Below are 17,669 nucleotides of genomic sequence, written 5' to 3'. Positions count from 1 at the left end.
AGACCCTCCATATCATGACCCCTTGTCTAGACATTGGCGTCTAAACCCCATTTTGCTCAGTGACTCTTCCTTTATTAAATATTTTAAAGAACAGTGGGACATTTTTCTATCTGCAAACAGTACTCCAGATGTATCTGCATCAATATTATGGGAAACTGCCAAGGCTTTTATGAGGGGACTATTATTTCATATACTTCTGCTAAGAGGAAAAAAAAATTAAGGCACAACTTGAATTGGAAGATATAATAAACAAGCTAGAAACTGAATTTAAATCCTCACCTACTAAGAAAAATCAACAGAAACTTGAAACTGCTCGCTCCTCCCTTGACCAGCTTCTTACTGAAAAAGCAGAACAGGCAATTTTCCAGGCAAAACATAAGTTCTTTGAGTGTTGCAACAAACCAGGAAAGCTATTGGCTCGCTTAGTCAAGGGCCGAAAGGAACAAAATATTATACCCTCACTTGTAGACAAAAATGGTGTGAGACACTCGGAAACAAAACATATTATCCAAATCATGAAGGATTTTTATGGAAAGTTATACACATCTGAATGCAAATATAGCTCTACCTTGAGTAACAGTTTTTTCGACAAAATAGCATTGCCAACTCTGCCTGAAGATGCAAGGACAACTTTATGCTCACCAATCTCTGAACAGGAAGTACGGGAGGCTATTGGAAACCTACAAGGAGGGAAAGCACCAGGACCAGATGGGTTCAGTTCAGAATTTTATAAACAGTTTACAGATTACATAGTGGGACCCTTAACCAATATGTTTTCTGAGTCATTTACTAATGGATGTCTTCCTCCCACCCTCAATATGGTTCACATATGTCTAATATTGAAAAAGAACAAACCTCCTGAGAGCTGTTCCTCCTATAGACCGATCAGTCTGCTGGGAGTAGACTGTAAAATATTGGCCAAGATACTTGCCACCAGGCTGGAGAGATTCCTTCCAAACTTGATTAACCATGACCAAACAGGATTTATTATTAATAGGCACTCCCATACAAATATGCGGCGATTATTAAATGTTATCCAGTACTCACAAACCACTAGAACCAATATTCTTGCCATTTCGTTAGGTTTAAGTTGGGGGATACTTTTATCAATTGGGTGAAAATTCTATATAAAACACCAATAGCCAAGGTACTTGTAAATGGATGTAGCTCAGACCCATTCTATCTCCAGAGAGGGACGCGCCAAGGGTGCCCTCTGTCACCCCTCCTTTTTGCTCTAGCTCTTGAGCCATTAGCAGAAATGATTAGGAAGCATAAAGAAGTTAATGGAGTTGAATTGGCGGAAGTGGACCACAGAATTGCGCTTTACGCAGATGACATTCTGCTTTTTATTAGAAATCCTGAATCCTCAGTCCCGATAATCCTCTCTATTATAAATGAATTTCCTGAAATCTCAGGCTACAAAATTAATTTTGAGAAATCCGAAGCTCTCCCCTTAGGGAATCTTAACCAGCCTTCTGATTTCCCTTTTAAGTGGTCATCATCTGGATTTAGCTATCTTGGAATTAGAATAACTGCAAATCTTGATCATCTTTACAAACAAAATTTTACAAATATTATTGCAGGAATAAAAACAGATCTAAATCGCTGGATGGATTTACCCTTATCTTGGTTGGGCAGAGCGAGCCTGATAAAGATGAATATACTACCGAGGCTTCTTTATCCAATGCAAATGCTCCCTCTCTATACTACAAAAACTGCAATTCAGGACATAGAAAAGTCAATTTCCAGATATTTATGGCATGGGAGGAAAGCCAGAGTGAAAATTAAAACACTGCAACTTCCTATAAACAGAGGGGGGATAGCTCTACCAAGTCTTCTTTATTATAACTGGGCTTGCCATGCCCAAACAATTTATAATTGGATACACAACTTTTTAGAAACCAAAAAATCCCATATTGACCCCTGGTGTTGCCACCCCCACTCCTTATTAAGTTATCTCTCAGGTAATGTCCAGCTCCCATCAAATATAAAAAAAAATGTAATTGTAAGCAATACATTAAAAACATGGTATGATATTTCTAAAATGACTGGTCATCAAAACTTTTCATCATCCCTTCAACCAATAATTAAAAATTTCTTTTTACCTGGACAAGGGAAAGGGGTTTTTGAAGAGTGGTTTACAAAGGGTATTAAAACAATCGGAGACCTGTTTGAAGCAGAAACAATTATGTCTTTTCAGCAACTTCAGATTAAATATGGAATATCCTTCACATTCTTTTTTGCATATTTACAGATCAGACATTTTATACTCTCTGCTTGCAAGTTTCCTGATGATAAGTACGCTAGGAGCACTCTTGATAACTTTCCTCTCATTCCAAATATTACAAAAAAGTTTATTTCCATTTTTTATCAGAAGCCACAGTCCTTGGACAAATATAACATTGACAAAATTATTAGCACATGGGAGAAGGACCTAGGAATCCAATCTAGCCAGGAAGAGTGGTCTAAGATATTTTCATTGTCAAGTAAAATATTCTTATGTAATCAGTTAAATGAGAACCAATACCAAATATTTCACAGGCTACAACGTACACCCCAGTTTCTCAATAAATGCGACTCCAATATATCCCCCATGTGTAAAAAATGTAAGAAAGAGTTGGGAACTTATTTTCACTTAATATGGAAATGTGCTTTTATTGCATGTTTTTGGAAAAATATTAAAAAAGAGCTTTATACAATCTTGGGCAAGCAAAGCAACTGTACATAGCAGGGCGGAGTTTCGCCCCGATGCGCGCACACACACACACACAAAGCGCACACACACAGGTTAGCACACTAGAGCACGGCTCGGGCCGCATTTTCCTGACCGAAGACGACCCATCCTGAGTCCGAGACAGTTACGGCTGGGCTCCACCGGGCATGTCAGCGGCGCGGCACGTCTGCAGTGTGAGTCACGTAGTAGCTCGCCCCCCCGTTAATCAGCAGCTCCACCGGCAACGGGAACGGTGCGACAACCCCCGTCTGTTGCGTGACAACTCTCTCTTTACGGGGCTCTTCTGTTTTTGTTGCGCTATGCTCCCCTACGCGACCCTCCAGCAGATAAAAACTACATGAAACAGTGTGCTAAACGAGCACAATGTGTTTTTAAATGAATAAACCATTATCAGAGGTGATATATGATGATTTTTTTTCATGCATTTACCCATGTTTATCCGTGACATTGTGTAAATGTCCGTGACGGACATTTGAAAGCGAGTAGATGACAAACAGTACAGTAAACTTGTAGATAACTCAAATATATGTAATAACTTAGGTGGAAAATGCTTTAACATTTCATGCAGCCTACATGCAGCCTCTCGGCTTGGCAAACGGTAAAACAACCCCGCTGGCATCTCTACGTGTTGCTTCCATAAGAGTCAGTGGAGCCCAAATGAATGGAGCGGAGCATGTGTTGCGTTCAGGTGTTGTCAGGTAAATAACAAATTCCGGCACTTGAATAGGCCATAGCACAACACAGGAGCATGTCAAGTTGGCTGAACCTGAGCAAAATACCATGAAATACCGTGAAACCGATATGTTTTTTTCTGAAAACCATGATATGAAAATTTTGTCATACTGCCCAGCCCTAATCTTAACCCCTCTCAGTACACTCTTATAACAAAACTCCTGTTACTAGCTAGACGATGTATTTTGTTCCAATGGATTAAAGACAAACCCCCAACAGTAACGCAGTGGTACAGACAAATTTATAAGGTCTTACTGATGGAAAGCCTCTCTGCTACCTTAGGGGGGAACAATACTTTTTTTTTTTTTAAAATCTGGCAACCAATTTTAGAGCATTTGCCATATGAAATTTCAGACTTACTACAGAGGGGTGGATTAACTTTCAGAATGAATTCCAATTGATTTTGTAATTTTATTTTAAGAATGTACCTTCTCATCAACCCCCTTTTACTTGAAAACTTGTGACCTAACATAGGAATGGAGTAAATTTTTCTTTTGTACTATGGTTGTCCTGTGATGTATATTGTCGATGCTGCAATTTTGGTATGATTTGTGATTCAGGTGCTGTCAGACTTGTTTGTTTGTTTGTTTGTATGTTTGTTTGTTTTTCTGTTTTTTTGTTGTGTTTTTCTGTTTCCTTTAGTGTTTTGAAAACTAAAATCAATAAAATATATTAAAAAAAAAATCATTAATAAAACAATCAGATGTGTTCAGGTGTTAAATGTGTAGCTCAACATTACTATGTCCTGATCAATGAGCTTTGCCCTAAACTGAGTAGAGTGACTTTGTCATTGTGTTATTGTGCTGATCCCAACAGGATGCAGGTTAAAGACTGGAAAATACAAAAAGTGAAAAACAGCTCTCATAAATATCATTGACAACGTGCTGCTACTTCAATAAAGATGTAGTGACTTCACCTCTTAAACTCTGCCAGCTCCACCAGTGGCTTCATCATCACTAACTCATGTTGTGCAGCCAAACACAAATCACTTATTTAAAGAATCATCAGGGTAAATTTAAGTTGAAATCAAGTGTTTAAAGCAGGGCTGTTCAATTACAAATTCAACTGGGCCGGATTTTAAACCAGAAAATGTTGATGGGCCAGACATTTTCAGTCCACAGGTAGGCTGTCTCAGGTACATTTTAAGATAAGTGACAAACTAAGTTAAACAGACTACATACACACATCTTTCATTTTAGTTTGTCTTTAACTATTCGCTATTGGTCCCACTAGTGTGATGTGCTTGTGTAAACCATGATTGTAAACCATAGCGGCGGTGAATGAGGGACAGAGCAGATTGAAATATGGCTTTCTACATGCTGAACACGTGTATTGATAAAGCACTGGCTTTTTACTGCTCAAGGTTTTATTGCACTTATTTATAGTAACAAGTGTACTTGTTGTCAACTAACGGATGACAACAATGTCAGAAAATACCGTTAACAACAACGGCTGCTTTAGCAGTATTAAGACATTGTAAATGGCGCAATACGAAGAGTGTGTGTGTTCAGAGACAGACAATTAATCAACATTGTGGTGAGGTGGCCTGGTTCAATGCACTGAGTAACAGCATGGTTGGGAACAGACTACAAGCTGGCATTGTGCACGATGGGTGGCTTCTTGGTGAGTAAATAATTTATTCGTTTAATTGTCCTAATATTAATCCCCCTGATGCGCATTGAGCATGTGAGCCCTCAAATATTATCATGTCTTCACAGCATCAGTACCAGTCAGTGGTTAAAGTGAGTGACTTGCTGTTTTTTGCTGGTTAAACTACAGCTTCAGAGCTTTCTAACAAGCTCCTGATTGTCTCTGTGTGTAAAGTACTCATATCAATAAACCCGTGCGTAAAGTGTGACATTTCTTAATCAGCCTGACCTTTTCCCCGGCGCACTTCTGCATTCATTTACAACAATAGTGTGTGATCCGTGTAAGTGGTGTCTACAATTAACAAATGGAAACTGTAAATCCAGTTCATATAATTATTTGTCTGCTTTCAACTGATCCCAGGCGACTCTCTGTTCAAACGGGGTGAGCTCCTCCTCTCCTGTCCCCGCACCTGTTTTGGCCACACTTTGGTGGTGGGCAGCCGTCCTCCGCTTCACGTCACCTCAATGTCGGACCACTTCTTTTTAAATTCTGAGTGTGTATGCTTTTCTGACCCCACAGCATTGACAGCCTCACACACACTCTCCCACTCATTCCTCTTGCGTTCTGTATTGATGCCGGAGGACAGTGTGCCAAAAAGTACATTTTTGTGCACCTCCACTTCAGTGAGTAGCATCTCCAATTTGCATTCTGTGAAGTTTTTCTTTTTTCCCCGTCTTACTCAGTCTTTTGTTTTAGTTTTCTGCTTGTGCAGAGAGGGGAATCTCAGGTGCACGGTTCATTTAAATATGATTTGCATATTTAAATGGGGCGTGGACAGGGAGGGGTCGGGTACTCCAACATGTGCGCTCAATTCCACGTTGATTGGGATACACAAAGGAAATGTACTTGGATTCATGTGCACGCACAGATTCATACATCAGGATGTTTTTGTGCGTACGACATTTTCTGGATTTAAGCGTATGCCATGTTTCAGTAGGAAATCCACGCAAGTCTTTGTACATGAGGCCGCAGGAGTATTGGTTTGACGGGGTGGTCGTCAGGGGTGAAAGTAAGCTAGTACGGTCTGGTAAAAGATTCAGTGGCGGTACGCAGTACCAGGAAGAGGAGAGAGCAGCTGCCTGCTAGAGTCCACATTCAGAACCAGCCACGGCCGCACTTCAGGCCAGAAAATAGATCTGCTAGCAATATACGCAGTTTTCAACACCACTTTGTATGTTTATTAATTGCTTTTTTAATTTAATTTTTTTTTTTTAAATTTCTCTCTCCCTCTCTCTGTCTCTTAATGTCTCATTGTGTCATACGGATTATTGTCCATTTATCATGTTGATCTGTTCTGTACGACATCTATTGCACGTCTGTCCGTCCTGGAAGAGGGATCCCTCCTCAGTTGCTCTTCTTGAGGTTTCTACCATTTTTGGGGAGTTTTTTCTTATCTGCTGTGAGGGTCCAAAGGACAGAGGGATGTCATATGCTGTAAAGCCCTGTGAGGCAAATTGTTATTTGTGGTATTGGGCTTCATAAATAAAATTGATTGACTGATTGATTGAGAGGGATTATTTCTGTATGAGTCTATACACTGTTTTGAAGGAAGATCCTGCAGAGTTTATCTTTAAGGTTTTAGCTCCACATTGCTCTGCCACAGTCAATGGATTAAACCACTGAACAAGACAAATAGACTTCATTGTGGATTAGTATAATATCAGCCTGATGTCTGCAGTTTAGTGTCAACACAACTTTCACATCATAATAATCTCAGCACAGGAGCAAAAAATGGTGTCTGACCTCAGAGTCTCCAGTTTACAGTGTGGACTCTCCAGAAAATCACACAGCTGCTTCACTCCTGAATCCTGCAGCTCGTTGTCACTCAAGTCCAGCTCTCTCAGATGGGAGGGGTTGGACTTCAGAGCTGAGGCCAGTGAAACACAGCTGGTCTCTGACAAATTGCACCTCCTCAGTCTGAATGAAGAATAAATGATGTAGATAAAAATCATTAATAAAACAATCAGATGTGTTCAGGTGTTAAATGTGTAGCTCAACATTACTATGTCCTGATCAATGAGCTTTGCCCTAAACTGAGTAGAGTGACTTTGTCATTGTGTTATTGTGGATCATCATGATGTCAGCCTTCTACAGACATCATCCAAATGTCACCACAACATTCATTCACCTATTCATATCAACACAGATTAACAACATGCTGTTGATCTCAGTCAAGTCTGTATTTAGAGGATCAATATCAAATCAGACACGTTGGACTAAAACACTGTTCATTCATTCATTTCTTACATGACCTTCATACTGTATTTGTATATGGAATAAAAAGGAGAGGGACACATTTGTTCAGGTTTGTTCAACAGCCACATGCACATTAAAAGAGTTATTGGTGGCAGTAAATATTCCTCCTGTCCATACTGAGTGTGAAGTGGTCTCTTCTTAACTCAGCTACACTGTAAGAAATGTCTTCATAAGTTCAGATCAAACTAATAAGATCCAAATCAAGAGGGTGTGGAAGAAAGTTACAGACTGTTTAGCACCAAACTCCCTCTTTGAGTTACTGTTCCTCCTCTGCAGCTCAACAAGAAAAACACTATCAAACACTAAATACTGACTGTAACTCAGACGTCTGAAGCCTCATATTAGTTTAAACTGAACTTTGACACAGAACAAGACTGTGGATTTTGTCCTCCATCTGGTAACACTGGAGTCAGGTTATAAAGGGACTGCTTCACAGACAGTATGGACAGAAGGAATGATTACACACATCAACTACAAAGTGCACTCAGTAGAGTGCAGACCTCTGCCAGGCCACTGCATTACTGCTGTGACTCGAGACAACAACACATGCTGCTCAGCTGTTACCGGTGGAGTTGTCCCTCCTGACTTCCTTACAGTCAAGATGGCGGCTGAGATAAAAAACAACAACAACAACAAGAACACAGGACTAAATCATCTCGTATTGTGACCAACTTCAGTGGATCATCAGATATCCTGTATGGAATTAATCTGTAGATGCTCCGTTTCAAAATGAGACCACAGTTTCCTATCGACCACGAGAGATCATTGAGCATACAGTCATAAATGTCACACAAAATATGTGTCTTCACAATAAAAGTCCCATGTTGTTTTGTTATTTTAGCTTTGTTTAGCCTTTATTGTGAAGCAGCCAAAGCAGAAAATATTGGGTTTTCATCTGCAGTGACTTCATACAAATCTTATCCGTCTGACAGTGAACATGAAACGGTAAAATAAGGCAGATATCTGAAAGTACAAACAGCAACGCAGGAGAGAAACTAAACTTCAAACCACAGAGATTCAGTTCAAAGATACAAAACTTGTGAACACACAGACACTTTGAAAACTCTGGGCTGCTGCAATGTTCTAAATCATCATTTCTCTGCCTTTCATAACCAACTGTTCAGCCATTTGGAAAGACACAACATTTCTGAAAACACTGAAAGCTTTATAACCTCAGTCAAGGATTTATATTATATATATCCAAAAACAAACAAACAAACACCTCCATAAGCAAGTGAACTGACCTCAGAGCCTCCAGTCTACAGTTTGGACTCTCCAGTCCAGCACACAGCCGCTTCACTCCTGAATCCTGCAGGCTGTTGATGACACTCAGGTCCAGCTCTATCAGATGGGAGGGGTTGGACTTCAGAGCTGAGGCCACGACTTCACAGTGAGTCTCTGAGAGTCCACATACAGTAAATCTGACATGACACATATATTACAAAATCAGTTATTGTCAAAGAGACACTTTATATTTACTTTATGGATTTGATGATAAAACAGTTTGAAATATCATGTTTTGATGGACTGAAAATAGTTAAGAATAAAAAAAGAACACAAAGAATTCAAACTAATTAAAAGCTGATTCATGACCAGAATTACTGCCTCGTGGTCATATGCTTCACCAGTCAAGTTACACTTACAGTTTACATCCATGTCTGTCCAGACTCATATGTGTCCATGACAGTAGACAATGATTCAAATATGGATGTTGCTGCAAAGAAGCTACTTATTCTAAAACACAGACGCTTCACACATCTTCAACCCGACAGCACAGAAGATCTATACAATCAGCACAGTTTCAAGATCAGTGTCACCAACTCAGTCTCTGACCAAATGTCTCCCCTTCTGTTCCTGAGATATGACGTTTAATAATGACCAGAAACATGTTTCCACAAAACATGATGATGTCACAGTGAAGGTGACCTTTGACCTTTAGGATATAAAATCTCATCACTTCATTATTTTATCCTGTTAGACATTAGTGTGAAGTTTTGTCATAATTAGTGAATGAATTCTTGAGTTATGACCAAAAACATATTCTGTGAGGTCACAGTGATCTTGACCTTTGACCAACAAAATCTAATCAGTTCATTCTTAAGTCCAACTGGACGTTTGTGCCAAATGTAAAGAATTTCTCTCAAGGTGTTCTTGAGATGTCGTGGACAGACTGACAACCCAAAAACATGATGCCTCTGGCCACGACTGTCACCGGCGCCGAGGCATGAAAAAAGAGATAGCAACAACTGGATAAAAGCAGTTTTTAGGACTTCAGAAATCTCCTTTGGCAAATGATACAGATCTTATTTTACATTTTTAAGCATAGTGGTGAATAAACTCAGGTATTATCTGCATGTCTGATTCTATAAAACACCTTCCAGAACCTTCTTATGGAGTAATAACTTTACTGCTTTCACTCAGAACCATCAAATACTGCCATACTGTGATGAAATGCTGCTGTGATTAAACCTCAACAACAACCTCTGAAGTCCATCATTTGTTTTATCAGGTTCACCTCCATCACACAAAGGTGAAAAACTGTCAAATAATTAATGATCATAAATAAAGAGAAGAACTGTGTTGATGAACTCAACAGCTATAAACGTACGGTTACGTGTGTAACCATGGTTCTCTGAGTAGGAGGCTTCCCCTCCACCTCAGAGATATTATATCCTGATCCATCAGGGTCAGGTGTGTGGATAATTACTTTAAGACAAACCACCTGTGGAGTGCACGTGGCTATCAATCAGACCGGTTATTGAAACCCCTGTCAATCACGCCCACGTTGATATAGATCCTTGGAACGAATCCCTGAGCAGCCTCACGCTGGAGGGGAAGCCTCCTACTCAGAGAACCATGGTTACACACGTAACCTTACGTTTACTATTGTAAGGAGGCTTACCCTCCACCTCAGAGATATTACATATATCTCGACGGGAGAGCTGTAAAACACACCACAAAGGGACAGAGTAGCACCACCCCACACATATGGTGTGGCTTTCAAATGAGACGTCACCAGCCCCAGCCCTGGTGCAAGATGCAACCAAGGGCCAGAAGACCCGGCAAGATGCAAGGCTCAATCAGAGCGGTGGAGAGGTCACTCAGACAAGCCCCCACGAGGCTGAATGACAGGAAAAACAAAAATGAAAAAGTCACTACCACCAGGCTACCCCAACTGGTAGAAGCGAGCAAATGTGGACAGGGTCAACCAGGTAGCCACTGCACAGATCTCATCGACAGAGGGACCGCGCCATGACGCCCGAGACGTAGCCATGCCCCGAGTCCAGTGCACCCGCACTCCTGATGGGAAGGGCGCCCCAGTCCCCACATAAGCCTGCTAGATAGCCTCCACAATCCAGTGGGAAAGACGGGCCTTAGACAGTGCCTGACCCAGAAGGTCCTGCCTAAAGCACACAAACAACTGGTCAGTCCGCCTATGGACCCGCGTCCGGTGCAGATACACCCTAAGGGCCCTGACAGGTCACACAAGTGAGTGCCCACTATCCCCCTCTTGTGTTAGAGCATGACCTCCTGACCTGGCTGCGATGCAGAGAGGACCTTGGGAAGAAATGCAGGGTTGGGTCGCAGGACCACTCTGCACAGATCTTCATGTACGGAAAGAGCATGGAGCTCCCCCACCCTCTTGGCCGTGGCTAGCGCCAACAGGAGGGCAGATTTGATGGACAACCATTTCAGGTCCACCGACTCTAAGGGTTCAAAAGGAGAACCCTCCAGAGCCTACAAAACCAGCTCCAAATCCCAGGGCGGCGGAGGTGGTCTACCACGTAAGCCAGTACGCCTTCTTGATCGCCGCCACCATACCCCTCAGGGTAGAGGGCGCCCTCCCAGTATCCAAGAGTCCTTGTAAGAACCACAGGACAGCTTGGGCCGAGCACCTAAGTGGGTCCGTCTGGTGTACCCTGCACCAGGCCACAAAAGCCCTCCATCTGTGGGCTTAAAGTGCTCTTGTCGACGGTGTGCACGCCTCCTGTAGCGTACTGACCACAGAAGGTGACAGCCCCATGGCTAGCAGCTCGACCCCTTCAGGGGCCATGCCCCGAGCCTGAGCCCTTGGGGAAAGGGATGAACCTGAGTCCCCTTTGCTTGAGACAACAAGTCCAGACGCCCAGTGCTGGGGGGATGTCCGAGAACCACATCATGTGCGGCCAATGTGGAGCCACCAGGATCAGCCTCACTTCCTCCATGTGCACCCTCCTCAGAAGAGGCGGAAGGAGGACAAATAGGGGAAAGGCGTACATCGGGATCTCTGGTCAAGGGTGAGCAACCCCAGTAGGCACCTTTGTACCGTCCCTTCTGTTGATGGACTGCTGCACCCTCGAGACGGTCAGCATCTTGCATGGCAGATGCCTGATATGTCTGTTGAGACCCCTGAGATCTAAAATGGGGCTTAGACTCCCATCTTTCTTGGGGACAAGAAATTAGCGGAAGTAAAAACCAGCCTGCTTGTTGCCCTGAGGCACCTCCCTGATCGCTCCCTTCTCCAACAGGGTAGAAACCTTGGCCTTGAGCACTGCCTTGTGTTCTGAGTCTACCACTGTGAAAACTGTAGGAGTCTTTGAGGTTGGCGGACGACAAACAAACTGAATAAGAAACCCCTGGGTCATGGTAGAAAACACCCAGGGGCTCGCCTGCAGTGCCCTCCAAGCCGCAACCCGTGGTTGGGCTGGCTGGAGGCAGGCTGGATGTGACCCAGAGTCAGGAAGAAGACGAGGGCTATGGGGTGCCCCTGCCTCGACTCTGCTTGCCCTTGCCCGTAGGCGCCCCTCCGCGCCCACAACACGCATTCAAGGTGACCCTCAGATCATTAGAGGCCCAGCCCGACTCCTGAGGGCTTCCTTCTTCTTACCCCTGAACTGACCAGACCACTTGGGGGTCACTGCACCGGAAACCTCCTTAGCACAACTACGGGCCTCCTGAGCCTGTCGTAACATCGCAGTGGCACCAGGACAAACATGGCACCTGGCACGACCGGCAATTTCAAGAGAGCCCCTATGTCCTCTGGCTGTAACCTGGATCGGGACAAATACAGCTGACGCCTAGGAACCCAGAGCGCCGACATGCCCTTCCCAGCGGTCACCACCTGCTCTTCCATAGTCTTAGACAAGATTTTGGAAATGAGCTTAATCTCATTAATGAGACGAGCATCTGCCTCACCTTGCAGCTCACGCACCAGCCGCCGCTGATACAGTGCTAACACAGAGCCAGTATTGGCCAGCTGAGTCTGTATCGCCATAGACCTATGCACTTTAACTAGCGGCAGAGTAACTGAACCCAGTACTGAGCTGGCCGGAAACAAAAGAGCCAACACAGACTGGTCCAACTAAGGTGGCGAACCACAGCCTACTTTGTCCTTATCCTTCATGGCAGACAAACGTCTGTTGGTAGTGGAAAAGACTAACTTAGCTGTGGGCTTATCAAATCCCTTATGCATAAGGTTCACCACCTCTGGGAGGAGAGGCACTGCAAACAACTCTGTGTCAAGTGACCTCTCCTCATCCTCATCATTAAAGTGCAAAGGGGGAGGGGCCTGACCTGTCCTCAGTTCCAGCCCCAAAACGTGGGAGGCCCTCTCGATTAGACCCCTGAATTGTTGTCTATCGCTTTCTTTGGTGTGGTCATCCTCCCCATCCAGGACCTCCTCCCCATCATCTGAAACCCCCTCCACATCAATGTCGTCCTCATCCTCCTCCTGAGCCCTGATCATAATGGCATTATCGGGTAAAAAACACCTTGGTCTGGGGCGGAGATCCACAGAGGAGCTACCCCCAAATTCCCCCGCCATACAGCGCTTAGTCTGTTGGGGCTTATCGGGTGGAACAGTCATCCTGCGCTTTACCCCAAACACACAAAGCCGAGCCTCTAAGGTTCATGCTGGCAAAATAGAGCAATCCATACAGGAGGAGGGATTACAGACAGCCTCAGAGGCATGTTCCTCACCTAGACAACGTACACACACATCATGTCCATCCTCAATAGGCAACTAGAACCCACAGGCCACACAAACATGACTCATGACTCAAATCTCGCAATAGGTCCCGCCCTCACGAGATCACAACCTGGAAAAACAATCCAGCTCGACACACCACGAGACTGTTGTGGGGCGATATGTTTGTAATGAGACGTGTGTGCTTTAGTGTAGCATTGCAACCGCAACACTGTGTCAAGAGCGACAGAATGACAGACAGATAGATAGTTAAGTTAAGCCGACACCTCAAAAAATCTGCGGCCCTGCTCTCACCGCCCACACAGGACCGAGAAACAGGACCTGTGCTGATACGTGACAACCTCCACACGGAGACAACACGCACAACACTGGACGTAAAACGCTAAGTACAGGAAACTTAACTCGGCAACAACCTCTCGGAACCTGTTCTCATCGCCCAAACGGGACCGAGAGACAGGACCTGGCGTAAACGGCATGTGAACCCCCGCACAAAAGCAATATGCCAACACCGAGGAAAATGTCAACAACGTTTATAACGGGTCAACATTAACAGCCACCACGAGAGCCGTACATCTCACTGTCTCATACCATCAGGTAACTGGCACAGACTGCTAATGTTGTTTAGTTAAGAAGACAGAAGGATACAAAACTGATTTGTCTTAAAGCAGAGCGACACATATGCTGCACCAGTGGAAAAGAAAAATCAACGTGGGCGTGGTTGACAGGGGTTTAAATAACTGGTCTGATTGATAGCCATGTCCACTCCACAGGTGGTTTGTCTTAAAGTAATTATCCACACACCTCAACTCTTCAATAATAAGAATTTCACAGTGTGTATATTTGAAGAATTAAACTACTGATCTACAATGATTTATGATGTTAATCACATCTGGACTTACCGAGCCTTTCTGCAGTTCCTCACAGCTGGAATCAGTCTCCGTCGTCCCTCCCTTGTTGTCTTGTATTTCTTCAGGTCCAACTCATCCAGAACCTCCTCTGACATCTGCAGCATGTAGGCCAGAGCTGAGCAGTGGATCTCTGAGAGTTCCTTCTCTGATCTGTTCTCTGACTTCAGGAACTCTTGGATCTCCTGATGTACTGAGAGGTCGTTCATCTCCAGCAGACAGTGGAAGATGTTGATGCTTCTGTCAGGAGAGATATCGTATGTGTTCATCTCCTTCAGGTTGTTGATGGCTCTCTGGATGATTTCTGGACTGTTGTCTGTCCGACCCAAAAGGCCTCCTAACAGTCTCTGGTTGGACTCCAGAGAGAGGCCATGAAGGAAGCGGACAAACAGATCCAGGTGACCATTTTTACTTTGGAGGGATTTCTCCATGGCTCTCTTTAAGAAGACATCCAGGGATCTGTAATTATCCTTGTCTGTCCCCAGGAAGTCCTCCAGTACCTTTGTGTTCCTGTTGGTGAAACAGTGGAACAGGTAGACTGCAGCCAGAAACTCCTGAACGCTCAGATGAACGAAGCAGTAGACTGTTTTCTGGAAGATCACAGACTCTCTTTTTAAGATCTCTGTACAAACTCCTGAGTACACCGAGGCCTCTGTGACATCAAGACCACAGCGCTCCAGGTCTTCTTGGTAGAACATGATGCTTCCTTCCTCCAGATGTTCAAACGCCAGCCTCCCCAGCTTCAGAAGAACGTCCCTGTCAGCCTCCGTCAGCTCCTGTGGACTGGTCTCATGTCCCTCATCATACTTGTGCTTCTTCCTCTTTGTCTGAACCAGCAGGAAGTGTGAGTACAGGTCAGTCAGGGTCTTGGGCAGCTCTCTCTCTCTGCTCTGTAGTCAACATGTGATCCAGAACTGTAGCAGTGATCCAGCAGAAGACTGGGATTAGACACATGATGTGGAGGCTCCTGGATGTCTTCATGTGTGAGATGATTCTGCTGGACCGCTCTTCATCACTGACTCTCCTCCTGAAGTACTCCTCCTTCTGGGCATCAGTGAAGCCTCGTACTTCTGTTACCCTGTCAACACATGCAGGAGGGATCTGATTGGCTGCTGCAGGTCGGGAAGTTATCCAGACCAGAGCCGAGGGAAGCAGCTTCCCCTCCATGAGGTTTGTCAACAGCACGTTGACTGATGACTTCTGTGTGACATCAGTCACAACCTCATTGTTGTGGAAATCCAGAGCCAGTCTGCTTTCATCCAGGCCGTCAAAGATGAACAGAACTTTACAGACAGCGAGCTCCTCTGCTGTGACCTTCTGTAATGTTGGATGGAAAACACGGAGCAGAGTGAGAAGACTGAACTTCTCATCTCTGATGAAGTTCAGCTCCCTGAACGAAAGCAGAATCACCACACTGACATCTTGGTTTTCCAAACCCTCGGCCCAGTCCAGAGTGAACTTCTGCACTGTGAAGGTTTTTCCAACGCCAGCGACGCCATTGGTCAGAACCACTCTGATGTGTTTCTGTTGCTCAGGTAAGGCTTTAAAGATGTGCTGACACTTGATTGGAGTTTCATGGAGGGTCTTCATCTTAGAAGCTCTCTCAAGCTGCTTCACCTCATGTTGGGTATTAACCTCTTCACTCTGTCCCTCTGTGATGTAGAGCTCAGTGTAGATCCTGTTGAGGAGGGTTCCACTTCCTGTTTCATCACTTCCTTCAGTCACACGTTCACATCTCCTCCTCACACTGATCTTATGTTCATCTAAAACCTCCTGCAGACCACTGTCTGCTGAAAGAGAAGGAAAAATGTCAGAGTAAAGAAATAAATCTGGAGTCTGATTATTTTCATGACCAACATTAAAACAAGTAACACATTAAAAAAGAAAAATAAATAAAACATTCTAATGTTAGGATTTTATACAGTCTTTAAAGCAGAACACCGCCTAAATTAAGAATGACATTATCTTATTTCCACCATCTTCAAAAGTTAAATCAATACTTGTAAACATGAGCTTCTGTCTCTGAAAGCCAGAAAACAAAGAAGTAAGTCTCAAAGTCTTACTTCTTTGGCCCATAGGCCAAATCTAGCAGAGAAGCAATCTAAGGGGCCGTTCAGATGTAGCGTCTTTTGCGCGCACATTAGTTTCAATGTAGACGCGCGTCAAGCGCGCTCAAAATTCAAAGCGACACCGCAGTGGCACGCATTCAGTGCGACGCGTCCACGGTGCACAGAGATGGAAAAATCTCAACTTTTTCGAACGCAGCAAGTGCACTGCATGTCATGTGATAAGAATTAACCAATCAGCTCCACGGACCTGTTTCATCCTTTCCGTCCAACGGACTTCACAACATCCGGTGGTGTGAAAGGCAGCAAGCAATGGAGAAGCGATTGATCATTATTGTCCAGGGATACCCAGAATATAACCTGTCTTTGTCGTACTACTTTGACTCCAACAGAAGGAACAATGCCTTTAGAATTATCAGCTCAGAGCTTGGGATAACTGGTGAGCATGATGATACGTTATTTTTTTCATCTTTGTAACTTTTTTACTCCCCCTGTGAGTGACAGGCGGTTGTGCTTGCTTAGTAAAGGCAGGCGCGAAAGTAGCACAACCTCCGAAGCGCCTTGGATAAAAAGGATGGAAACGGCACAGCTGGCATTTTCCATGCGCTTTAGTACTAATAAGCTCCGCTGTTGTCTGCTCTTTCATCGATACTTTTAAGTCCAAAGTTTTGGTTTCATGTATCATCATGCTGCAGACTCTCTCCTGCTGTCTGCATGCTGACCTCCTCCACACACACACACACACACACACACCACAGAGTGAAGTCAGACAACAGCAGAGAGGCTGTGGTACAGATGAAGGGAGTATAACTTCAAGATTCCTCTAGTTGACAACAAGTACGCTTGTTACTATAAATAAGTGCAATAAAACCTTGAGCAGTAAAAAGCCAGTGCTTTATCAATACACGTGTTCAGCATGTAGAAAGACATATTTCAATCTGCTCTGTCCCTCATTCACCGCTGTTACGGTTTACAATCACATTTTACACAAGCACATCACACCAGTGGGACCAATAGCAAATAGTTAAAGACACACAAAAATGAAAGCTGTGTGTATGTAGTCTGTTTAACTTAGTTTGTCACTTATCTTAAAATGTACCTGAGACAGCCTACCTGTGGACAGGGAGTGTCCTCAGTAGAGGTGGGACAGAGAGCAGGATGAATGACTGATACTGATGTCTGTTCTTCATGCTTATATAACGTAACTCAGTGTTGTGATGTCAGGAGTAATATTTATTTTATTGACATGTCAGGTTTGTTTCCAGTGAGATATTATTGAGTTTATATAGTGACTTTGTTGTTGTAAACATGACTGTTGCATGCCTTAGACTGTATAAAACTATGTCCTGTGTATGATGTGA

At 43.8% G+C, this 17,669-nt stretch overlaps 1 protein-coding gene across 1 annotated transcript in view; it reads right to left on the bottom strand.

The window, feature by feature from the left end:
* The window catches only part of LOC125883533 (NACHT, LRR and PYD domains-containing protein 12-like), a 184,303-nt gene that overhangs the window by 162,349 nt on the left and 4,285 nt on the right, over nucleotides 1-17,669 (bottom strand). Inside the window, 4 exon segments of the mRNA XM_049567874.1 lie at nucleotides 6,860-7,033; nucleotides 8,617-8,793; nucleotides 14,237-15,135; nucleotides 15,137-16,032. Of these exon segments, the coding sequence (XP_049423831.1) occupies nucleotides 6,860-7,033; nucleotides 8,617-8,793; nucleotides 14,237-15,135; nucleotides 15,137-16,032 (2,146 nt within the window).

Source organism: Epinephelus fuscoguttatus, linkage group LG23 (assembly GCF_011397635.1).
Source record: "Epinephelus fuscoguttatus linkage group LG23, E.fuscoguttatus.final_Chr_v1".
Lineage (NCBI taxonomy): Eukaryota > Metazoa > Chordata > Actinopteri > Perciformes > Serranidae > Epinephelus > Epinephelus fuscoguttatus.
The sequence above is the reverse complement of the archived record's forward strand: the minus strand, read 5'-3'. Positions and strand labels throughout refer to the sequence as shown.